Source organism: Martes martes, assembly GCF_963455335.1.
Source record: "Martes martes genome assembly, chromosome: 3".
NCBI lineage: Eukaryota > Metazoa > Chordata > Mammalia > Carnivora > Mustelidae > Martes > Martes martes.
Window position 1 is genome coordinate 93,774,899 of NC_137890.1, and position 26,906 is coordinate 93,801,804.

The 26,906-nt window shown below is 37.4% G+C and overlaps 1 protein-coding gene across 2 annotated transcripts in view; it reads right to left on the reverse strand.

Annotated features, from left to right (window-relative positions):
* PTPN4 (protein tyrosine phosphatase non-receptor type 4) overlaps nt 1-26,906 on the reverse strand; it is a 217,572-nt gene that overhangs the window by 107,461 nt on the left and 83,205 nt on the right. For both annotated transcript variants that reach the window (XM_080798231.1, XM_080798232.1), the window contains exons 3-5: nt 16,443-16,550; nt 572-614; nt 395-473 (exon numbers count right to left, since the gene is read on the reverse strand). In XM_080798231.1, coding sequence (XP_080654357.1) covers nt 395-473; nt 572-614; nt 16,443-16,550 — 230 coding nt within the window. The remainder of the gene's footprint in view (nt 1-394; nt 474-571; nt 615-16,442; nt 16,551-26,906) is intronic.

The window sequence follows — 26,906 nt, forward strand, 5'->3', positions numbered from 1 at the left end:
AAATAAAAAACATATAGAATATGCTTTTACATGAAAAACAAAAAGCAGACACAATCTCACTATGCAGCATCACTTGGATACAATTATGTTATCATGTGATTACCTCAAGTAGTTAGAGCAGTACTTCTTAACCATTTTTTACAAGTAGAAAATTCTAATTTCATATGGTTCAGGAGGCTGCTCATGGCTGGATGGGGTGGCCTTGGGGCTCCAATCTCCTAAAGCCCTCCCAGCCATCCAAGAAGGGAGGAAACATGAAAGATCCATAATCCATTCTGTGTGATGACTGGGAATATCAGAATTACACACCATGACAATATTTCTACCTAATAATTTCAAAATTTCATAACAGTTCTGACAATATTTTCAGGAAAAATATGCTACATAAACCCACCTTGTATATTCTTCTTGTAACTTGTTGGGGTCACTTACAAAAAATTTGACTCTAAAGTTCAAATTGTAAGGAGATCCTCCTAGAATTAATAAAAGCAGTTCTAATTAATCAGATTATATTAATCCTTTACCTTTAGAAAGTATACTTGTAAAATGTCAAGTAAATATGTATGCTCACTCTTTAGCTGCTTCCTTATTGGTTTGTTTGGATCCAGCCACCGCTGAAAAATAAATAAATAAAACTGATTTCTTTTCCCTTGAGGAAATAATATGTCAATTCTTGCAAATCTGTAATATTTGAAGATCCATGCTATAAACTGCATCTTGAAAACACTCTAGGAGAAAATAATTTACAGATGTTCATATCAAGTGTAGCAAAATTACACTAAAAAGTACTGAATGTATTTGTGGTAGCTCTGAGTTTTTTATTTGAATTTCCCATGAAATTATACAGTGTATAGTAACCTCTATTCCAAAAAGAAAAATCCTTAATAATAGCAATCTGAAGTGAGTCCTGTTAATTTAACTATATTATATAATAGTGTGACAAGTTTTTAGAATTCTTGGTATCTTTCACAAAAATCTAGTTGACCTTATACTCTTCTTCAGACAAAATCTAACTACCCATCAGGAAAATATACTCTTTAGAAAGATTTTCTTTTCTTTTTTTTTTTCTAAAGTAGACTCCACACCCAGCAGAGCCCAATGCAGCGCTTGAACTCACGACCCTGAGATTAAGACCTAGCTGAGAGCAAGAGTCAGACATTCAAACAACTGAACCACCAAGGCACCCCAACTCTTTCTTTCTTTCTTTTTTTTTTTTTTAAAGATTTTATTTATTCATTAGAGAAAGAACACACAAGCAGGGGGAGAGGCAGAGGGAGAGGGAGAAGCAGACACCCCGCTGAGCTGGGAGCCCGATGCGGGGCTCGATCCCAGGACCTGGAGATCATGACCTGAGCCGAAGGCAGACGCCAACCATCTGAGCCACCCAGGCGCCCCAAGGCACCCCAACTCTTAAGAAAAAGTTTCTAACTTCTACTTATTCCCTCAAAAATAAAACTATCTCCCCCTGCCCAACAACAACAACAAACCCACACTGATTTTCTAAGAGATAATGTTTAGTTTGCAGGTGTGTTTGTTTGTTTAGGTGTGAGAATTTTAAGTAGCCTCAACACTTCTGAATGCCAGTTGAGCTCTATGTTAGGAAAAGTATAACTAAATTCAGACTGCCAACATGTTTCAGCTAAAAAAATTAAAGAACCCAGGGGCAGCTGGGTGGCTCAGTGGGTTAAAGCCTCTGCCTTCGGCTCAGGTCATGATCTCAGGGTTCTGGGATCAAGCCCCGAATCGGGCTCTCTGCTCGGCAGGGAGCCCACTTTCGTCCTCTCTCTCTCTGCCTGCCTCTCTGCCTACTTGAAAAAAAAAAAAAGAAAAAAAAAAAAAAACTTAAAGAGCCCAAAATGGGTATTAGATGTGGCAGTATTTTCAGAGCACTACATAAGTATCAACTTATGTATTATTATGTATAAAACATACTCCTACCACCCATACTTGATTCCATGCAGAGTACACAGATTTTAATAACAAATGGCTGAGAATAATCCATAAATCTTCCCTTTCCACTATCCACAACAACCTACACATCAAATCCAGCTGATTCTTCCTTCCAACTATACCTTGAATTTAACAGTTCTCCATCCACTCTGCCACCATCTTTATGTCTGGGATAGCTCTGGCCATAGCCTCTTGTTGTTGTTGTTTTTAAGATTTATTTATTTTAGAGAGAGGGTGTGTGCACAGGCACACTGCGGGGAGAAGCAGAGGAAGAGAAAGAGAGTGAGTCCCAAGCAGACTTGGAGCTGAGTGCGGAGCCTAACGAGGGGCTCGATGCCATGACCGAAGATGACAACCTGAGCCAAAACCAACAGAAACTTAACTGTCTGAGCCACCGAGGCGCCCCTGGCCATAGCCTCTTAACTGCTCTCCCTGCTTTTTTCTTACCATGTTCTTCTTCATTCTCCATCGCAAAGCTAGAGTAATCGTTCAGAACATGTCACTTCTTTGCTTAATAGCTCTTGATAATTTCTGAACACAAGGTCCAAAGTCCCTGCTAGGGGCTTACATGATCATTTTTCACCTCAACTTACTAAGCTCCAGCCGTAATGGCTTCTCATCTGTTTCTCACAGATGCCATCCTAGGGTCTTCAAATGAAGGCTTCATTATGCAGAGAATGTCCTTCTCCAAATTTCTCATAGCTGACTTCTTTTAAGTCTCAGCTTAAATGCTACCTCCTCAGAGAGGCCTTCACTGGCCGTCACTGATCCCCCTACCAGAAGTACATCACAAAGCTCCTATTTTCAGGGTGCCTCGGTAGCTCAGTTGTTAAGTATCTGACTTCAGCTTAGGTCATGATCCCAGTGTCCTGGGATCAAGCCCGGCGTCAGGCTCCCTGCTCAGCGGGAAGCCCGCTTCTCCCTCTTCCACTCCCTCTGCTCGTGTCCCTCTCTTGCAGTCTCTCCCTTTGTCAAATAAATAAATAAAATCTTAACCCCCCCCCCAAAAAAAAACAAAAACAAAAAAGCTCTGACTTCTTTAGTTATTTTCTATAAATAGGCAAGGGATATTAATTTCTTTTATAACATTTTCTTAATCGTAATGTTTGTTTTGCCCTTTTATTGCCCATCTCCTCCATTAGATTATCAACTCCATGAGGTAAGGGAGAAAATCTGATTCATTCAAAGCAGACAATCAGCACATAGGCACAAGTCTTGGCATATAATTTGTATTAAAAAAAATTTGATGGGGCGCCTGGGTGGCTCAGTTGTTGGGTGTATGCCTTCGGCTCGGGTCATGATCCCAGGGTCCTGGGATCGAGCCTTGTGTCAGGCTCCTTGCTTGGTGGGGAAACTGCTTCTCCCTCTCCCATTCCCCCGCTTGCATTCCCCTCTTTCACTGTGTCTCTCTCTGTCAAATAATAAATAAAATCTTAAAAAAAAAATTTTTTTTGGATGTATGACCGACTAAGCCTGCTGAATGACTCAGCAATTGATACAGGGGTGGGGGTTGGAGTGCGAGTCTGTTTCTATCCCAATAATCAGCTGTTTTTCACCACTACTTAACACATTTGTTTCCCCCTGCATATCTACCCATTTACCCATCTTCCAACCCATCTACACCACAGTGATTTTATTCTTCATGTTTTCTAGAAAAAGTCATATACTACATTCATTTTAATGCCTGTCTATAATCAAACTGTGGCCTTGAGTTATCTATTCAAAGCCTGTCTTCCACATTTAGTACTCCTGTAAAATACTCTAAAACAGTATCAGAGATACAAACACATTTACATACACAAATAGATGTATTAAGCTGAGAAAGCTTAGAAGGAGTACAATAATAAGTACTGGGAAATTTAATAGACCTCATCAATGATGTCAAAGAGATAGGATTTAGTTTCTTGGCTTAAACCATGAAGATGGAATAATGCTACAATGAGCACTACTGGACAGTAAAAATACTGTTCCTAGTAAAAACACATAATTAAGTCAAAAGAGAAAGTGGAAAAACAGATAACATACACATAAGTTCTACAAATCAGTAAGAAAAAACCCAATACTAATAGAAATACAGATTATGGGTAAGAATAGAAAGTTCACAGGAAATATACATAACATTTAAGAAAAAATATTCAATCTTGACCATAATTAGAGAAATAGAGAAGTAATCTACATTAGGTTTTCATTTTTCAGCAATAAGACACTGGCAAGGATTATAACTTTGAATGCCATACCACAATGGCTTCAAGAATGTGGAAACAGGTATATATACAAAGCTCATGAGAATAAAAATTATACCACCTCACTATAGGACAACTGGGCAATATTTATCAAAATATAAAATGTAAATGACCACAGACCCAGCATTATTTTATATAGTATTATATACTGAGATATAGTTCACACATTATAAAATTTACCATCTTAAAATGTATACTTCAGTGCACTTGAGTACAATCACTATGTTGTATAACCATCAATAGTAAATGTCAGAATACTTACATCACCCCAAAAAAGAAATCCCATATCTATTAGCAGTCAGTCTCAATAACCCCCCACCCACCAAAGCCCCTACCAACACTAATCTACTTACTGTCTCTATGGATTTTATTATTTTGGATGTTTCATATGAAGGTAATCATATAACAAGTGGTCTTTTTTTTTTTTAAAGATTTTATTTATTTATTTGACAAATGGAGATCACAAGTAGGCAGAGAGGCAGGCAGAGAGAGAGGAGGAAGCAGGCTCCCCGCTGAGCAGAGAGCCCGATGCGGGGCTCGATCCCAGGACCCTAATATCATGACCTGAGCCGAAGGCAGAGGCCTTAACCCACTGAGCCACCCAGGCACCTCAACAAGTGGTCTTTTGTGTCTAATTTCTTTCATTAATTGTAATGTTTTCAAGGACCATCCATGTTGTGGCATTTAATAGTACCTCATTCCATTTTATAGCTGCCATTTAGGCCTTTTCTATCTTTTGGCTCTCATGAATTACACTGCTACAAACATTCATGAACAACTTTTGTCTGAACATGTCACTCAACTCTCTCCAGTGTATGTCTAGGATTGGTATTATTTGCTTAAATGATAACTATGTATTTAACTTTTTAAGGAACTGCCAAATTTATTTCCATAGCGGGCTGCAATATTTTACATTACCACCACCTGTGTAAAAGGTTTCAATTTCCTTTTATCCTCATCAGTACCTGCTGTTGTCTTTTTAATGATACCCATCCTACTAGGTATGAAGTTGTATGTCATTCCTTTTAATTGTAAAATTATATTCTACTGTAATAGATAAATTATACTCTACTGTATAGATATACAACTTTGTTTATCCATTCATCAGATGGTGGACATGAGTGTTTCCACTTTTTAGCTATTACGAATAATGCTGCTATGAACATCTGAGTACTAACTTTTGTATGTGGACACGTTTCCATGTTTGGGTACATATTGGGAGTGGGACTGCTTACAGTGCCTTTTTTTATTACATCTTGAAAACAAGCATTTTTGTAAGCCCTCTAATTTTATTCCTATATAAATGGGCACTGAGATCATATCATTACCTATATTTAGTCATACACCATAATCTGCTGTGCCCAAAATTGTTCTACCAACTGAATTACTGTGCTGTATCTAAGAGTCTTCTATTGTTTGTAATGCAAACTGTATGAATTTAAAATGTGGCATCTTACTTAATGTGATTAATACCTATCAAGTATTAATAGCTAACAGGGAGGTTCTGGTTCAAGATAGCAAGGTAGGAGAATCCTAAACTCACCTCCTCACATGGACACACTGAATCTAAAAGCTACATATGGAACGATTTCCTCTGGAAAAAAAAAAAAACCCAAAACTAGATGAACGACTTCCTCCTACTGGGTGAAAGAGAAAAAACTCAAGTCAAAGTGGTAAGGACAGGCAAACACACAATCTCACCATAAACCCCACACCCAGCATGGTAACCCACAATCAGGAGGGAACTCGCAATTTCATGTTTCTCCCTGCAGAGCAAAGGGTTTGAACCACACATCAGGCACCCCAACTTTTAAGACCTGCACCTGAAAAATGAGAATCCAAAACCTCCAGCTTTGATAGTCAACTAGAGCCTGTGACAGTAAGACTTCCAAACTAGAGTAAACTGAGAAACAGTTTTATGTAAAAGAGGCCTATTTGCTTGTGTTGAAGATTTGGCCTTAGGGGCAGGCTTCCAGTTTGGCACACATATAAGAACTTACTTAGGCATTCTTCAGGGAAGGAAGATGGTTGGTACCGTCTTTGTACTCTCTTGCCCCACCCAGGTTGTTGGTGTTGCTAAGAAAGGAGCTTGTGTCTGCTGCCCAGAGAACACACCCTTCAATGGTTTGGCTTTGAGGGCCAGAAGGGCTTGGGCTCACAGGTGAAAGGGGGACAGAAGCAAACAAAAAACAGTTCTTAAATGCCTATCACCCCAGGGCTCCGAATGGAGGGAGCAGACAGAAAAGCCCACCTCCCAGTATTCCCCTAAAAGAGGCATATTTGCATACTTTAAAAGCTGCTGTGGAGGGTACTGCTTCCCAATCAGCCTGAATCTAGGTGCTCACTGAGATGCTCCCTGTTGAGACACTGACAGGTCTTGGCACACCTTTAACTACTGGGAGCCACTAAAAATAAAACAGGCACAAGCTAGGGCATGGGTGAATGATAAGGTTCAATACAAGGCCATTTCTTTGAGACTGGCAGAGGTGACTGATTTACCTAATGCATAGAAACAAACATGGAAAGTAAAGCAAAATGAAAAATCAGAGGAATATTTTCAAACAAAAGAAAAAGAGAAAGCATCAAAATAAGACCTTAATGAAGTAAGTGATTTACCTGATAAAGAGTTCAAAATAATAATCATAAAGTTGCTCACCAAGCTTAAGAGAAGAATTGATGAACACAGTGAGAACTTCAACAAAGAGACAGAAAATATAATAAAGTACCAAAAAGAAGTCACAGAACTGAAGAACACAAATAGATAAACTGAAACATACATTAAAGGGGTTCAACAGCAGACTTAAATGAAGCAGAGGAAAGATCAGTGAATTCAAAGGTAAGATAGCAGAACTCAACGCTAAGAACAGCAAAAAGAAAAAAACAACGAAAATTAGTACAGACAGCTTAAAGGACTCATGGGACAAAATCTAGCCGTTTCAGTATTCATATCATAGGGCTCCCAGGAGTAGAAAAGAGACAGAAATGAGCAAAAAACTTACCTGCAGAAATAATGGCTGAAAGCTATCCTAACCTGAGGAAGGAAATTGACAACCAAGGAAATTGACAAACAGGTCTAAAAATCTCAGAGAGGTTTTGAGAAGTTTCCGAGTAAGAGGAACCCAATGAGACCTACTGTAAGACACATTTTTTTCAAGGAGAGAATCTTAAAAGCAGCAAGAAGGAAACAACTTGTTACGTAAAAGGGAAATCCTGTACGATTCTCAGATTTTTCCGCAGAATCTTTGCAGGCCAGAAGACAATGGCATATTTAAAGTGCTGAATGGGGGGGTGGGGGGGGGGGACTGACAACCAAGAATAATCTATATGGCAGAACTGCCCTTCAGAACTGGAGGAGTGATCAAGAGTTTTCCAGACAAGCAATAAAGTTAAGGGAGTTCATCACCACTGGGTAAATGTTAAAGGTACTTCTTTAAACAGAAATGAAAGGGCACTAATTAGTAACAAAAAACCAGGAAAGTATAAATCTCACTGGTAAAAGTAAATATATAGTAAAATTCAAAATAACCTAATGTCATAAAGGTGGTGGATTAATTACATATTAAGCCAGTATGAAGGTTAAAAGATAAAACTAGTAAAAATAACTATAACCACAATAACTTGTTAATGGACGCACAAAGTAAAAAGATGTAAACTGTGGCATCAAAAACACAAAATGGTGAGAGGGTAAAAATGTAGAGGTTTAGGATGTGTCGAAACTTAAGTTGTTATCAACTTAAAAGAGACTTAAAAATATAAGTTGCTTTATGTAAGCTTCATGGTAACGACAAAGCAAAAACCTATAGTAAATACACAAACGGTAAAGAGAAAGCAATCTAAACATATCACTACCAAAAAAAATCATCAAATTGCAAAGAAAATAAGACACATCTATCTAGGGGTGCCTGGGTGGCTCAGTGGGTTAAAGCCTCTCCCTTCGGCTCAGGACATGATCTCAGGGTCCTGGGATCGAGCCCCGCATCGGGCTCTCTGCTCAGCAGGGAGCCTGCTTCCTCCTCTCTCTCTGCCTGCTTCTCTGTGATCTCTGACTGTCAAATAAATAAATAAAATCTTTAAAAAAAAAAAAAAAGACACATCTATCTATATGCTACCCACAAGAGACTCACTTCATATATTAAGGATATACAGACAGAAGGTGATGGGATGTAAAATGATATTCCATGTGATGTGGGGAAAAAAGGCAGAAGGAAATGCATACAAAATTAAATTTTCTGGGGCGCCTGGGTGGCTCAGTGGGTTAAAGCCTCTGCCTTCAGCTCAGGTCATGATTCCAGGGTCCTGGGATCCAGCCCCGCATCGGGCTCTCTGCTCGGCAGGGAGCCTGCTTCCTCCTCTCTCTCCGCCTGCCTCTCTGCCTTCTTGTGATCTCTGTCAAATAAATAAATAAAATCTTAAAAAAAAAAATTTAAAGGGGCGCCTGGGTGGCTCAGTGGGTTAAAGCCTCTGCCTTCGGCTCAGGTCATGATCCCAGGGTCCTGGGATCGAGCCCCACATCGGGCTCTCTGCTCAGCAGGAAGCCTGCTTCCTCCTCTCTCTCTGCCTGCCTCTCTGCCTACTTGTGATCTCTCTCTGTCAAATAAATAAATAAAATCTTTTTAAAAAAAAAATTTAAATTTTCTTATAACCTGCAGCTCACTAACAAATACTTGAGGCAGGCCGAGTATGACAATCCTCCAGGAAACTCCAAACTGTCTTAATGTTAATGCTTTGCTAGATGGAAAAACAATCTTAGCTTGACTAGGCCTCCAGGATCCTGTCAGTCTTCTTTAGTCTATGAAAGTCCTTTTTGAAACTTCCCTTTGTCCACCAATTCCAAAGTGTATAATCAGTTGTTTCTTACAATCCCAGGGTAGCAGTTATTTCTGCCCACAGATCCTGTCCCCATGCTTTAATAAAACCACCTTTTTGCACCAGTGATGTCTTAAGAATTCTTCCTTGGCCATAATCTCCAAACCCCACATTCAAACCACATCACATACAAATGGAAACCTAAAGAAAGCTTGGTAGCTATACTTACATAAGACAAAACAGACCTTAACACAAAGACTAGAAGAGACAAAGTTATTATATAAAGATAAATGGGTGAATTCATTAAGAAATAAAATTTGTAAATATTTAGCACCTAACAGAGCACATAAACATATAAAGCAAGTATTAACTTAAAGGAAGAAATAAAAAATAATAATAAATTTTTAAAAATTAAAAAAAAGGAAGAAATAGACAGCAATACAATGATAGTGGGGGAATTTTTTTTTTTTAAGATTTTATTTATTTATTTGAGAGGGACCAAGATAGTGACAGCAGAAGCGGGAAGGAGAGGAACAAGCAGGTTCCCCTGAGCAGGGAGCACGGATCTGGGACTTGACTCAGGACCCTGGATCATGACCTGAGCCAAAGACAGAGGACCTAACCGACTGAGCCACCCAGGCGCCTGACAGTAGAGGACTTTGCTATCTCACTTTCATCCATAAGCAAATCATCCAGACAGAAAATCAGTAAGAAAATATCAGCCTTAAACAAGAAAGAGCAAATGTTGGTGAGGATGTAGAGAAAAAGGAATATTGTTCCACTGTTAGTGGGAATGTAAACTGTTGTAGCCATTGTGGAAAACAGTATGGAGGTTCCTCAAAAAATTAAAAACAACTCCTATATGATCCAGCAATTCCACTCTGGTATTTATCCAAAGGAAGCAAAAACACTAATTTGAAAAGATATCTGCATCCCTGTGAACGCTAAAGCATTACTTTACAATAGCCAAGAATGGAAGCAACCTAAATGTCCACTGATGAATGGATAAAAAAGATGGGGTGTATTTACACATGCACGCATATGTGTGCACACACGCAGGAATATTACTGAACCATAAAAAAGAAGGGGATCTTGTCATTTGTGACAACTTCTGTGGACTTTTGGGGGCATTACACTAAATAAATCAGACAGGGAAAAACAAATACAATTATGATCTCACTTACAAGTGGAACCGAAAAACCCAAAACCAAAACCAAAACCCTACCAAAATGCTGAACTCCTATATACAGAGAAAAGTGGCTGCCAGAGGTGGTGCACAGGGTAGGTATGAAATGGTAAAGGGAGTCATACAGTACAAATTTTATATTAATGATAGTTATTATATTGTGCATTTGAAAGTTGCTAAGAGAACAGATCTTTAAAGTTCATCGCAAGGAGAAAAATTATAACTATATGGGTGAATGGTAACTAATTATGGTGATCATTTCATAATACACACAAATATTGAATCATTATGTTCTATACCTAAAACTAATATAATGTTACATGTTAATTATATCTAAATAAAAAGAAGAAAATAGCTGTTAGGGATGAGTACTTTATCATCAACTCTATCAAATTCTGAAGGAATTTCAATTTAGGCTTGGAGTTCTGTTTAGTCTTCTCAAAATTAACTGCTCATTCTTTCCCCTTCATAGAGTCTATTGTTAAATCTTCAAAATGTCTCACACTTGTAAGTTAATTTTGTATCTTTCAAAATGTAGTATTTAAAAAAATAAGGAGGTTATGTGATTGCCTGATAAAACCTGTTTTTTTTATTAAAATATTATGTGCTTGTCTTATTTATTTGTTGCTCCTAATTATGTTGAAGCATTGTCTTCCGTAGCTCTATTTATCCTAATCTAACCAATGAGCTTTTAATTGTGACAATCATATTTTTAATTTCCAAAATCTTTCATTGTTCCTTTTGCATGGATACAATACCCTCTCTAATCATGCCAATGTAAATTAGAATCCTTTTCATTTGTTTGCTGATAAATTAATATTTATCAAGTATTTACTATGCTTCAATCATGTTCTAAGTGCTTTCCATATAAAAACTCATATCATCTCCACATTAACTAAGAATGACACTACTTCTATTTTTATAAATATTTTATAAATATTTCCATTATTTCTATTTTACATATTTCCCATTTCCATAAGTGTAAAATTTGCTGATTTCAGTGGTTCTCTTTCTGTAGGCTTTCCTCAAATGTTGGTATCTATTTTGTTGAGTGCTTATTTTTAAGGCTAAAATTCCCTGCAAGCTCCTTTATGAAATTTTTACGTGTCTGCCTACTTGTGGAGAAGAGACAGGATATACAGCTTGACTCTAGTAGTTGGTGACAGACAGACAGATTATGCTGCCAGTAGGATATTATAGTTAGCTAGTCTCCTGGGCAAAGGGCATTTTTTTTTTTTTTTTTTCATTTCACTGGGTGTCACCAGTCCTTTGGGACACTGACTTGCCTCTCTAATTCAAGCACTCACACATGGTAAACTTAGGGGTAAATATTACTAATTTTTTACCACATGGCCTGTGGGTAGGGAATGAGCTGACCCACCTCCCTGCTTCTAAAGCGGACCTCCTCCCAACAATCCCCTGAAGTTTCCACAGCCTCCCTACCCAACCACACCTTGCTCACCACTGAATTAGGAACACCTCTGGAACTCCACCCATTCATTAACTTTATGATCTTGAACAAGTTATTTCACTTCTCGGTACCTTCGGTTTTTTTTTTTTAAAGATTTTATTTATTTTTTTGACAGAGAGCACAAGCAGGGGGAGCAGCAGGCAGAGAAAGGGAGAAGCAGGCTCCCCACTGAGACAGGAATGGGATGCAGGGCTCAATCCCAGGACCCCGGGATCATGACCCGAGCCAAAGGCAGATGCTTAACCAACTGAGCCACCCAGGTGTCCCCACAGTAAGTTGAATACATGCTAGTAATGTACACTCAGTTTGCCATCTTGCTACAGAAACGTTATGTTTTTCAAAATAGGATGCTTAAATATTTTTAAATAACATAAACACAGCATTTCAAAATGTGTGAAAGCTTACCTTAAAGCAATCCATGGAACAATGTCTATCCCTCTCTCTCTCACACAGACACACACACAAATAAATGAAATGAAAATGAAAAATGAAATGAAATTAAACAAGAGAGTAAGGGAACCAGAAGTAGGGTATCTACTTGAAATTGGATAACAAAGACACTCTTTGCCTTGCTTTCTGATGCCAGGAGGCTCCCATCTCCCAAAATCTTCAGTTTGCAATTCTATATGCCACTGGCCACACTGTAACCAGGGTGGTATGTCTAAAATAAAAGTCTTATGTAACTTGTATAAATAAATCTTTAGGTGAGTATAATCTTACAGATTAAAAAATATTCCATGATCTGGCATACCCAAACTTCATCTTAGGCCCACTTTTTCCCCTTGCTCTATATTCCACTGATTATTAAAATTTTCTTTCTGGTCCTCAAATTGGGATCGAGCCCCGCATCGGGCTCTCTGTGAAGCAGCGAGCCTGCTTCCCTCCCTCTTTCTCTGCCTGCCTCTCTGCCTACTTGTGATCTCTGTCTGTAAAATAAATAAATAAAATCTTAAAAAATAATAATAATAATCTTAGTTAGCCTATTGGGTTAGAGCAGTGATTTTCAAAACATGGTTCCTTGGATTAGCAGCATTATTATAAGCGGAATTTTTCTGCAGTGAAAATTATTGAGCTTCATTCACACCGGACTTCCTGAATCAAGAACTCTAGGCATAGGGCCCAGAAATCTGTATTTTAAGACGTATCCAGGTGGTTCTGATATAAGTTAGGTTTGGAAGCCACAAGGTTAGGGAATACAGAAATAGTAGTAAACAGTAAAAGATCCTAACCACAAAACAAAGCATCAGAAGGATGAAACTGTAGAAAGAACAAGTCAACAATAGCTGATAATCTACTCTTTGTCCCACACTAGTGGACACTAAGTCACTTTAGGGACAAAACCCCAGAAAACTAAAAAATTAATGCACACAAACAATATAATTGGAGGGTTCCAATGAATACTGTACTGATAAAGGCCAATCAGGAAGAGCCACCTTTAAGTGCTTATAAAGAAATTATGTATAATTGTAACCACATTACTCATTATTTTGCTCACTCAATAAAAATTCACTGAATACTACTATTAAACCATACATTATACTAAAAGCTAAAGCTGTGATAAATAGGTTTTCATTAAAACAGAAGAAATTTTGAAAAGTCAAAGCTTTTAAGTAATTTTGTTTGTTGTACTGGAACTCATTACCCAGGAAGACTGTAAGGAAAAGGATAACCTACTATGAGTCCATATTTTAATGTACAAGATCACAATAAAACATTTGGTGCTTTTTAAGTTTACCAATTGTTAAGTCCAATTAAATTAATCTCAATGTTTACGTGCCTAAGGGAATATTAGCTCTGATCTATAAAACCATTATACACACACACACACAACACACTACATATATAACTAACACATATATTACAGGGGCACCTGGGTGGCTCAGTCAGTTAAGTGTCTGCCTTCCACTCAGGTCATGATCTCAGGGTCCTGAAAGTAAGCCCCATACCAGGCTCTCTGCTCAGTGGAGAGTCTGATTCTCCCTCTATCTCTCCATGTTCTCTCTCCTTCTCTTGCTCTCTCCCCAATAAATAAAATCTTTTTAAAAATACATACATATATACAGGTATATATTAACTAAACAAACTATGAAATGAAAAAAATCTCAACTAAGGACTGACAAGGATTAATTCTTATAGAACATAATCAAATTCCTTTAGATCTATGCCGGCAATTTTTTAAAAAAATTTTATTTATTTGACAGACAGAGATCACAAGTAGTCAGAGAGGAAGGCAGAGAGACAGGGGGAAGCAGGCTCCCTGCTGAGCAGAGAGCCTGATGCGGGGCTCAATCCCAGGATCCTGGGATCATGACCTGAGCCAAAGGCAGAGGCTTTAACCCACTGGGCCACCCAGGTGCCCCTATGCTGGCAATTATATTGCACAGATACCTCCTCTCCTCAACATGTTCATTTTTGTAAGTCCTGTGCATCTATATATTGTCATCTCTTGAAAAGCAATATTTTATAGTAAGGAGAGATACGCTTTGGAGCCAGATACAAGTTCAAATCCTTTCTCAGCTACGTAATTATCTATGTCATTAGACAGGTTTTGTAAGCCTCAATTTTTCATCCTAAAAATATTTTAATGATAAATTCATAAAATTGAGAATTTGGCTTACAAACAAGTCCATAATAGATGTTTTATAAATGTTAGCCCCTTACTTCCTTCCCTTTTTCAGAATGGCATGCCTCTGTCAGTCCATTAATTATCCTCAGTCTTGATGGTGTATTTTCATACTGACAATCAGAAATAGGACGTTACTTACAACATTTGTGCTATCTACAGGCCCTTTCATGGCATTTTGGCATTTCACAGATTGTTCTGAATATTTAAATGCTGAAATTGTAGTAACGTGGAAAAGACCTATATGGGGAGCTGTAAGACCTACAACTAGTTTCATTAATGGCAGCAAGTAACTTGGGCTTTATCCCACTGGATTGGGATAATATCTTATGAAAACTAGGGTGTTAGACAAGATAATTTCTAAGGCTTCTTCTGGGTCTTTGAAATTTTAATTCTAAATTTTGGCTAAGAATTATTTTAGATCATTAACAATTGGACTCTTGGGCCTAGGAATATATCTCATTTGGGAAGGAAAGCTCAAGACAGAAATGTAAGACAAAATAAGTAAAAGCAGGGGACTGGAAAAAGATCAACCCAGCTAAAAATACCTCTGCTTCCCCATATTCACTCTGCTGTAATTGCCTTAGAATAAAAATGTCTTACTGTATACAAATGTACATAACAGGATTTCTTATCTCTTACAATATATGTGATGTCAGTATTAGCTCTTCTAGAATATTGTGTCACAAGTGATGGTTTTTTCACACTCACGGCAGACAATGGTGATAAGGAGCCACTCTTTCTCCTTTGTTGTCTTATCACTTCTCTGATCAATCTACAGACAGACTTCCAGCTAAAGGGTTGGACCTAGAACTGTGAGCAAGATAATCTAAGAATTCTTTATTTATTTTTTAGCTCAACATTCCACAAAGGGAGGGATAACAGACACCTCTAGGGAATTTGCTGGGCTCACAATTTATCTTTCTGGAAAAGACTGCATTACTGACATTTCTACTCACTTCCATTTTCACGTGTATTTTTTATCAAGAAATACTCCTCCTCCTCTAGGCTCCTGTAGAGGCTCCAGTCTCTGGTGAAGGTATCAACTTAGAGGAAAAGTTTGTTTTCATTTGAGTTCAGTACAAAAGGACTTCCTTGCACTGAGACTAGCTGGCTCTTGCTCTCTTTTATCCACATCATCCCTCAGTTTTTCATACAACACCAGTAAATGATGCCAAGAAAAAGTAATATATAACATCTCGTATTTACTTCCCATTAACCATTCAGGAACCTAAGATTCTGACTATGAGAGAGACAGAACAAGAGACAGAAACTCTACTTTTCACATAAGAGTTATTTTATTTTCTATAGCCATTTTATTAATATGCCTTTACAAAGTCATTTCTAAAGCACTGATCTCAATCCTCTAAACTATATATACAAAAGGTCTCCTTCAAAATAGTCACTCTCCTGTATTAATCAAAAGAATACCAGATTATTTTGTAAAAGACCCTATCTGCATAAGCATATATATTTTCAAAAAATTTAACATTTCTCTTATTCATCACACACTATCTTCTTTTTCTATAACGTGATTTTTTTCCAACAAAAAGAAACATGATTGGAACTATTAAAGAATTGGTAACAATCTAAGTAACTTAATGCCTAAGAAATGTAGAGCTGTGAAATTTAATCTCTGTCTGATTTGGGAGGGTATCCTTAGAGTCTTCCCACTTGGAAAATTTACATTTAACAAATTAAGAATTTTAGTTACAAACAGATTGACATGAATGCCACAAAAACCTGATTGTATTTTAATGGAGGCTAATTTATGTAAGAATAAGATACATTAACATTTTAAAATATTTTACTTCAATATTTTAATACTGCATTAATATTTTAACCTTTATGCCCAGTTTTCTCTTTCAGTCAAGTACCATGAGTTAGCTTTACATTTCAGTTGTCTGAGACACACAAATAAAGAAACTGGCACTAGATTTATAAACTGACATAATTACAAAAACCTTAAGGAAAAATCTTTACAAATTAAAACATCAAGGAAATGAGGAACAAAGGCAAAAGAATCACCTCTAATCATTCTAATTAAATCCTTTTTAAAAACCTTACTAATCAGATTAGTAAACATTATAAATCAGAAAGGACTTTATATTATGAACAGAGAGAAAAAGTAAAATGAAACAAAATACAACAATTTAAACTTACTGGGTTGTCTGTGGAATCGTCAGCCAACTGTAAACCAAAATAGTCACGCTCAGTCAAATCAAGATGCTTGAAGACTATATCCAAAAGAACTTGCCCCTGATCATGTTTCTAGAAGAAAAACAAAAGGAAATCAACACTGGTAGTCCATACACTTTCAGATTTTTGAGCTCCTGAACTTTTGTTCTTTTCTATTAAATTGGCAACTACTTCTAAAACAATGACTTGATTCAGGATAAAGAGTTTATGTGTTAACATACTACTTAAAAATCAGCCTGATTTGGGGAGCCTGGCTGGCTAAGTCCGTAGAGTATGCAACTCTGATCTCTGGGCCATAAGTTTGAGCCTCACATTTAGTGTAGAGATTATTAAAAAAACAAACTTAAAAAAAAAAAAAAAGTCTAACTTTAGTTCCGATGGCTCAAAGAGCAATATAATAAGTATGATGACATTGGGGTGCCTGCCTGGTTGGCTTAGTCAGTTAAGCATCTGTCTCTTTGACTTTCACTCAGGTCATGATCGCAGGGTCGTGAGACTGAGTGTCGCTTCAGGCTCTGTGCTGGTGTGGAGTCTGCTTAAGATTCTCTCTCTCCCTCTCTTCCTCTCTCTCCCCCCATTCTCTAAAATAATAATAATGATGAATAAATTAAATAAATAAATAAGATGCCATTAAGGAAAACCTCTGAGATGGCTTCTGCTTTCAGGCTATTAACAGGGTATTTTTGTAACTGTATATTATTGCCACATTAACTCATGCATATATCTTCATCATTTGTCTTATTGTTTTTATTCTTCCATTTAAATTGTGACTGGAAAGTGATGCATTCCTGGTATTAACTGTCTTTGTAGGCTGTTAACAAGATGGTCATAGCAATTTCAAAATTCATACCAATACATGAGAATGTACAAAAAACCAACCTTCTTTGTAAGGTTATCTTACAGAGAACTTTCCTTCATGTCTTACTGGCCAGACTGGGTCAAAAAGCTTGCAAAATTCACTGGTGGCAGAAAACATGTGCTTCAAAGAGTGCTTCACAATGGTGGCTGTCATTCGAATAACATGTAAGTATTTTTCATATGGACACAACTTACCTCTCCCACCCCTCTCAATTTAATTCTCATTAAATTAGTCCAGGATGACTATCACCACTGCTATTCAACATAGGACTAGAAGGCCTAGCCTCAGCAATCAGACAACAAGAAGAAATAAAAGGCATCCAAATTGGCAAAGAAGAAGTCAAACTCTCATTCTTTGCAGATGATATGATACTTTATGTGGAAAACCCAAAAGACGCCACTCCAAAACTGCTAGAACTCATACAGAAATTCAGTAAAGTGTCAGTATAGAAAATCAAGGCAAAGAAATCAGCTGCATTTCTACATACCAACAAGACAGAAGAAAGAAATTAAGGAGTTGATCCCATTTACAACGGCACCCAAAACCATAAGATACCTAAGAATAAATCTAACCAAAGAGGCAAAGAATCTGTACTCAGAAACCTATAGAATACTCATGAAAGAAACTGAAGAAGACACAAAGAAATGGAAAAACATGCCATGCTCATGGATTGGAAGAACAAATATTGTAAAAACGTCTATGCTACCTAAAGCAATCTATATATTTAATGCAATCCTTATCAAAATATCATCAACTTTTTTCACAGAAACGGAACAAATAATCCTAAAATTTGTATGGAATTAGAAAGACCCAGAATAGCTAGAGGAATATTGAAAAAGAAAAGCAAAACTGGTGGCATCACAATTCCGGACTTCAGGCTTTATTACAAAACTGTCATCATCAAGACACTATGGTACTGGCACAAGAACAGACACATAGATCGATGGAACAGAATAAAGAGCCCAAAAATGGACCCTCAACCCTATGGTCAAATAATCTTTGACAAAGCAGGAAAGAATGTCCCATGGTAAAAAAGACAGTCTCTTCAACAAATGGTGTTGGGAAAATTGGACAGCCACATGCAGAAGAATGAAACTGGATCATTTCCTTACACCACACACACAAAAAAGACTCAAAATGGATGAGAGACCTCAATGTGCGACAGGAATCCATCAAAGTCCTTGAGAACACAGGCAGCAACCTGTGATCTCAGACACAGTAATTTCTTCTTAGAAACATTGCCAAAGGCAAGGGAAGCAAGGGTAAAAATGAACTACTGGGACTTCATCAAGATAAAAAGCTTTTGCAGAGCAAAGGAATCAGTCAACAAAACCAAAAGACAACTGACATAATGGGAGGAGATATTTGCAAATGACATATCAGATAAAGGGCTAGTATCCAAAATCTGTAAAGAAATCAAACTCAACAATACCCAAAGAACAAACAGTCCATTCAAGAAATGGGCAGAAGACATGAAGAGACATTTCTCCAAAGAAGACATCCAAATGGCCAACAGACACATGGAAAAGTGCTCAATATCACTCAGCATCAGGGAAATACAAATCAAAACCACAATGAGATACCACCTCACACCAGTCAGAATGGCTAAAATTAACAAGTCAGGAAACGACAAATGTTGGCAAGGATGCAGAGTAAGGAGAACCCTCCTACACCGTTGGTGGGAATGGAAGCTGGTGCAGCCACTCTGGAAAACAGTATGGAGGTTCCTCAAAAAGTTGAAAATAGAGCCACCTTATGACCCAGCAATTGCAGTACTGGGTATGTACCCCAGATACAAATGTTGTGAAAAGAAGGGCCATATGCGGGGCGCCTGGGTGGCTCAGTGGGTTGAAGCCTCTGCCTTTGGCTCAGGTCATGATCCAGGGGTCCTGGAATCAAGCCTCACATCAGGCTCTCTCAGCGGGGAGCCTGCCTTCTCCTCTCTCTCTGCCTGCCTCTCTGCCTACTTGTGATTTCTGTCTGTCAAATAAATAAATTAAATCTTTAAAAAAAAAAAAGAAGAAGAAGAAGAAGGGCCATATGCACCCCCATGTCTATAGCAGCAATGCCCACAATAGCCAAACATGGAAAGAGCCTAGATGTCCATCAACTGACGAATGGATAAAGAAGAGGTGAGACACACACACACACAGTGGAATATTATGCAGCCATCAAAAAAGAAACATCACAATTTGTAACAACGTGGCTGGAACTAGAGGGTATTATGCTAAGTGAAATAAGTCAATCAGAGAAAGACAATTATCATATGATCTTATTGATACATGGAATATGAGAAACAAGGCAGAGGATCATAGGGGAAGAGAGGAAAAAATGAAACAAAATGTACCCAGAGAGGGAGACAAACCATGAGAGACACTCAATCTCAGGAAACAAACTGAGGGATGCTGGCATGGTGGAGGGCAGGAGGAAGGACTGGCTGGGTATGGACACTGGGTAGGGTATATGCTATCGTGAGCACTGTGAATTGTGTAAGACTGATGAATCACACACCTGTACCCCTGAAACAAATAATAAATTATATATTAATAAAACGGAAAAAAAAAAAGAAAAAAGAAAAAATCCAGGATGGAAATCAAGCATTAGTCTTTTAAAAAGCTACTAAGTGGGGGTGCCTGGGTGGCTCAGTGGGTTAAGCCTCTGCCTTCGGCTCAGGTCATGATCTCAGGGTCCTGGGATCGAACCCCGCTTCCAGCTCTCTGCTCAGCAGGGAGCCTGCTTCCCACCCCACCCCCCGCCTGCCTCTCTGCCTACTTGTGATCTCTGTCTGTCAAATAAATAAGTAAAAGTATTAAAAAAAAAAAAAAGCTACTAAGGGGAGTCTAATGTATTCTTTTAGAGACAAGACGGAGTAGATGTATTCCTCCCTATACCTTCAGCTAAGTGAAACAAAGAAACAAAAAACAGATTAAAAATAAGAAAACTTTGAAAGGTGAAAAGAAAGTGGCAGCGGGGCAAGGGAACTCCTTTTTTCTTTTCATTTCTTTTCATTGAGGTAAAATTCACACAATCTAAAACCAACCATTTTGTACAAATTAGTGGCATTTAATACACTGAAAATATTGTGCAATCATCATTCTACCTAGTTCCAAAACATTTCATCACGCCAAAAAAAGTACCGTAACCATTAAACAGTATCCCTCCCCATCTCCTGGCAACCATTCATGTGCTTCCTGGCTTTATGGATTTATCTATTATGGACATTTCATATAAATGGAACCAAACATATATAACCTTTTGTGTCTAGCTTTTTTCACTTAGCATACTGTTTTCAAGGTTTATCCATGTTGTATCATGTATCCACCCTTAATTTCCTTTTTGTAATGGTTAAGTAATATTCTAGTATATGGATATATCATAATTTTTCAGTTGATGGCATCTGGATTGTTTCCACTTTTGGGTACTGTGAATCATGCTACCAAGAACACTGCTTTCAATTCTTCTGGGTAGGTACAAAGTGGAACTGCTGGAGCATATGGAAATTATGTTTAACTTTTTGAGGTACTAAAAACTCCTGACTGCAGCAGCTGTAGCAATTTATATTCCCACCAGCAATGTGTGAAATTCCAATTTCTCTAAATCCTTGCCAACATTTGTTATTTTCTATTCTTTTGATTAAAGCCATCCCAGTAGTTACGAAGTAATACTTCAACGTGATCTTGATTTCCATTTCCATAAAAACTAATGATATTGAGGATTTTTTTCATGTGCTTATTGGTCATTTGTACAACTCTGGAAAAATATCTAATCAAGTTCTTTGCCTATTTTATTTGGGGGGGGGTGGGCAGAGGGAAAGAGAGACTGTTAAGCAGGCTCCATGTCCACCATGGAGCCCAATGTGGAGGTCTCAATCTCGCAACCCTAAGATCATGACCTGAGCTAAAATCAAGAGTCAGACACTTAACTGATTGAGCTACCCAGGCACCTTTCTGCTCATTTTTAAAACTGGGTTGATGATCATTTTGTTGTTCAGTTCTGTAAGTTCTTTTTATATTCTGGATGCAAATATTTTCTCCCATTTGTAGGTATCTTGATCATATATATACTTGGATACACAAAAAAGTTTTAAATTTTTGTGAAGCCAAATTTATTTATTTTGAGGTCGTATTTATGGATTAACTGCCAAATCCAAGGTCATGAAAAATTACCTATGTATTTGCTTCTGAAACTGTTATGGTTTTAGCTCTTAACATGTCGTTCTTTCACCTTTTAAAGCTCATTTTCATATATGGTAGGTATATACCTAGAAAGGGGCGCAACTTCATTCTTTTGCATGTGGGCATCCACTAGTCCAAACACCATTTGTTGGAGAAACTATTCTTTCCCTACTGAATACATCTTGGTAACTTTGTCAAAAACCTGTTGACCACAAATATATGGATTTATTTCCAAATGTATGGATTATTTTTTTCTGAGTCATCAGTTTTGCTTTCATCTCCCATACATCATAGATTTGGTTCTAGAGATTCCTACAACTCAGAAATGCCAACAGGAACTAATAAAAACAGGCCAAGAAAAAAAAAAAAAAGCCTGCTCTCATAGGTTGCTTGGTTGGCTCACTCAGTTAAGCATCCAACTCTTAATCTGAGGGTTGTGAGTTCAAGTCCCATAATGGACTCCACGCTGGACAAGGAGCCTATAAAACAAACCAACCAACAAACCTGTTTTCCCTAGCCAAATGACCAGGAAAACAAGGGTTTCTTTTCTTTTCTTTTTTTAAGATTTTATTTATTTATTTGAGAGAGAGAGGAGAGAGAGAGAGAGATCACACACGCCCACATGGCAGGGAGGGAAGAGGAAGAGGGATTTACTCTCAAGCAGACTCTGCAACGCAAGGCTCAATCTCACAACGGAGACCATGACCTGAGCTGAAACCAAGAGGCAGATGCTTAATTAACCAACTGAGCCACCCAGGGACTGACCCTACTCCTGCCAAACCCAATGGAAAAACTGAGCCCATCTCCAGTAGTGTCATGGAAATCAAGTAGAAAGCCTAGAGTTCCACATGCCTCCTGGTACTAGCTGGGGGCCAGTGGGAAGCCTGGTTTACTTTCTGCCAACCAAAGGCAAGCTACAAGACATCGTTACTCCTTAGTGGTGGTATCAGCAGAAACTGAGTATACTGTTGAACTTTCACTTCAGCTTCATGGTAACAGGCAGTGTTTGGCTTTCCTCACTAGTGGAGACATCAGAACATAAGAGGGAAGCCTAGACTTCCACTAACACATGGCATCTATAGCCATGTTATGCTATAGCACATGGCATCTATCAAACTGAAAAAAGGAGAGCTATTTGGGAGAGGAGATAACTATGAAAAAGGAACAGTTAAATCCTGCAATAATAGATACCCATGTTGGATTTCATGTAAAACTAACCAAAATTAAAAGAGCAAAAGATTTAAAAACTCAATTATAGTGTGGATTACATGCATGGCCTTCAGTCAAGTCTCTGGACAAACATATACACAAAGCAAAACAAAATAATAATACAAAGGTTCTGGAAACCAAATTATCATTACAACCACAATCAACAAAAGAAGGTCAGGGGCTGTATGCTACGAAGGTGACTCCCTGCAAATAAAAGACTGAATATGATCCAGAGTCTCACAAAACATTGCCCCAAAATGTCTAGAATATGACCTAAAATCATTCATATACAAAGAACCCAGGAAATCTCAACCAGAGTGAGAAAAAGCAATCAAAAGATGCCAACACTGAAGCAGCCATCCTAAGAACATTTCAATGAGCCACTAATGAATGCTGTTTTTAAAAAAGAAAAAAATTAATCAGAATATTTCTGTGAAGAAATATAAGGGAACCAAAAGGAGGGCCACCTAGGTGGCTCAGTCAGTTAAATGTCTGCCTTTGGTTTAGGTCATGATCTCAGGGTCCTGGGATCGAGCCCCATATTGGGCTCCCTGCTCAGCAGAGAGCCTACTTCATCCCCTTCCTCCACCCTGCTTATGTGCTCACTCTATCTAAATATATATATTTTTTAAAAATCTTAAAGAAAAAAGAACCAAAAGGAAATTATATAAGTGAAAAAAATAGTATAGGAATAAAAACTCACTTGATGTGCTCAACAGCATGAATGAGAAGAAAACAATCAATGAATTTCAAGACAGATGAATAGAAATTACCCAATCTAAATAAGAGAAAGAAAATAGACTGAAAAAAAGAAAATAACCAGACCTTCAGAGACACTGAAAGGGATAATGAAAAAAGATATAACAGTCTTGTCCCTAGAGTCCCTAAAAGAGAAAAGAGTTTCAGGACAATAAAATATTTAAGGAAATACTAGATAAAATTGTCACAAATTTTCCAAGAAGTAAAAGCGCAAATTCAAGAATCCAACTGAATCCCAAAGAAAATGAATCCAAACAAATATACTGCAACACATCATGAACAAACTACTAAAAACAAAAGAAAAAAAGAGAGATGCCTAGGTGGCTCAGTCAGATGGACATCCAACTCTTGGTTTCTGCTCTGGTTGTTACCTTGGGGTCATGGGATCGAGCCCTGCCTGGGGTTCTGTGCTCAGTGGAGTCTGTCTATCCCTCTCCCTTTGCTCCTCCCCCAACTTGTGCGCTCACGCGCTCACTCTCTCTCTCTCTCTCTCTCTAGAATAAATAAATAACATCTTAAAAAATTAAAAAAAAAAAACAGAAAAAGGAAAAAATCTTGAAAGTAACTAGAAAAAGAATTAGATATTTACACATAGGGACTGACAATTCAAATTAGAATAGATAGAAGGAAGTTGTACATAATATTTTCCAGGTGCTAAAAGAACTATCAATACAGAATTCTCTATTAAGAGAAAATATGATATAGGAATGACAGGTAAATAACAACATTCTCAGAAAAAGAGAAATTCAAGAGAATTTATCACTAACAGACCATCACTAAAGGAATAGCTAAAAGAAGTTCTCCAAGCCAGAAAGGAAACAATAATATGGAGAAACATAGAAAAACAAAAAAGAAAGAGCAAAAGAGTGGGAGAAACTAGGAAAAATATAAAGGCCTATGCTTCTCTGTAGGATTAAATTATATTTGACGGTTAAAAGCAAACATTTTGGGGCGCCTGGGTGGCTCAGTGGGTTAAAGCCTCTGCCTTCAGCTCAGGTCATGGTCTCGGGGTCCTGGGATCGAACCACGCATCGGGCTCTCTGCTCAGCGGGGAGCCTGCTTCCTCCTCTCTCTGCCTGCCTCTCTGACTACTTGTGATCTGTCAAATAAATAAATAAAAATCTTAAAAAAAAAAAAAAAAGCAAACATTTTAACTTTATCTCACATGCTGCCCAATGTAGGTAGAGAAAAAAATTAAGACAATTATAAAAGCAGTGGGGGGGGGGAGGTAAAGGTCCCTAGAGGCAGGTAAGAATTTCTTACTTCACTTAAGGCAGTAAAATATTGTTACCAATATACAGTTGACTCTTGAACAACATAGGGATTAGGGGTGCCAACTTCCACCGCCTGCCCCACAGATGAAAAAATGCATATAACTCCTAATTCCCCAAAATCTTAACTAGTAATAGCCTCCTGGGCACTAGCCTTACTGATAACAAAAATGGTCAATTAACACATATTTTATATGTTATATGATTATATATTGTATTCTTATAATAAAGTAAGATGAGAAAAGAAAATACTAAGTTGTTAAGAAAATCATTTTAAAAAATACATTTATGGTCCTGTACTGTATTTATCTAAAAAATTCTGCATACAAATTGACCCATGCAGTTCAAACCCATGTTGTTCAATGTCAACTACAATACTGTAGTTTGTATATATAAAACCACAAGAGCAACCACCAAAAAAAGCTACGCAAAAGTATACTCTCAAAAATACTCAAATAAAAGTGATTCTAAAAAGTGCTCACATACTCTATTAGAAAGAGAAGAAAAAAACATTAAAAAATTTAACAGACAGAAAGTAATAAAATAGCACACCTAAGCTCTAACGTGTAAATAATTACATGAAAGTACATGGTCTAAACAGATGAATGTAAAGGCAGAGATTAACATGTAGGAAAAAAACATGATCTAACTACCTACTATTTTAAAAAAAATTAAAACTTCAAAGAGAATATATGTAAATAGAAAGCAAAGGGATAGGAAAAGATATATCATGCAAACATTAATTTTAAAAAGTACACTTAAGAGCAAATAATTTTACTAGAAAAAAAGACATTGAAAATATTTATGCACAAAAGAACATCGTTGGAAATGAAATAAAAATAGAGTGGGGAGAAAATTAGAAAACAGAAAAAGCACAAATATAACCAGCAATGTCAAATATTTAGCAGCTGCTAGAGTTATTAAATAGAAAATTAGCAAGAATACAGAAGAATTCAACAATACATCAACTAACAGGATCCAACTGACATGTATAGAACACTCTCTAGTCAACAATCAGAATGCTCATTCTTTTCAATTGTCTACGGAACATTCATAGGACAGGCCATATCCTGGGTCAATAAATAAACCTTACCAAACTGAAAACTAAAATCAGTCCTCTATAATCTCAGTGAAATCAATAAAAACAGTAAACAGTAACAGAAAGTTAAGAAAAAATTAGAAAGTAAACTCTTAGAAATTAAAGAAAACATTTTTCAATACTCCAGAGGATAAAGATGACTCAGGGAAATAGTAAAGTACAATAACCCGGAAAAAAGAAAATGATGTGTCAAAATTTGACTAAAGTGTGCTGAAAAGAGAATTTATAATCTAAATGTTTACATTAGAAAAGGTGTCAAGTCAACAGCCTTAACTCCCTCCTAAAGAAAACTAGAAAAAGAGCAAAATAAACAGAAGGAAGGGAGTAAAACACAAGTTAAGAGCAGAAATCTATGGAGGGGCACCTGGGTGGTTCAGTCAATTAAGTGTCTGCCTTTGGCTCAGTCATAATTCCTGGGGGTCCTGTGATTGAGCCCCTAGCCAGTCTCCCTGCTCAGTGGAGAGTCTGCATATCCCCCTCCCTCTGCCCGTCACACCCCCAACCCCGCTTGTGCATGCGTTCTCTCCCCCGCCAATAAATAAATAAAATCTTTAAAAAAAAAAAAAAAAACTCTATGGAAATCCGGTTCTTGAAAAGATCAATAAAACTGAGAAATTTCTAGGAAGAGTGGTAAAGGAAAATAAAATACGAGAATCACCAATTACAGAATTAAAAGTAAGGATGTCACTACACACTCCAAAAACATTTACAAGGTAAGTAAATTAAAGAAACATATCTATACATATACATCTGACCATTCGGATGAAATAAACTAATGCCTCAAAAAGCAAAAAACTACTAAGCCGAAGGCAGACATTTAACTGACTGAGCCACGCAGGTGCCCTGCATAATTATGTTTTAATGGAAGTATACCTAAAAAAAACAAAACAAAACAAAACACAACAACAACAACAACAACAAAAAACTCTTAAAACAAACAAACAAAAACACCTCCCCAAAACTGAAGTCTCCTGGGCCTAATGATTTCACTGGAGAATTCTAAGAAACATTTAAATAAGAATTAAGAACAATTCCACTTGGAGTGCCTGGGTGGCT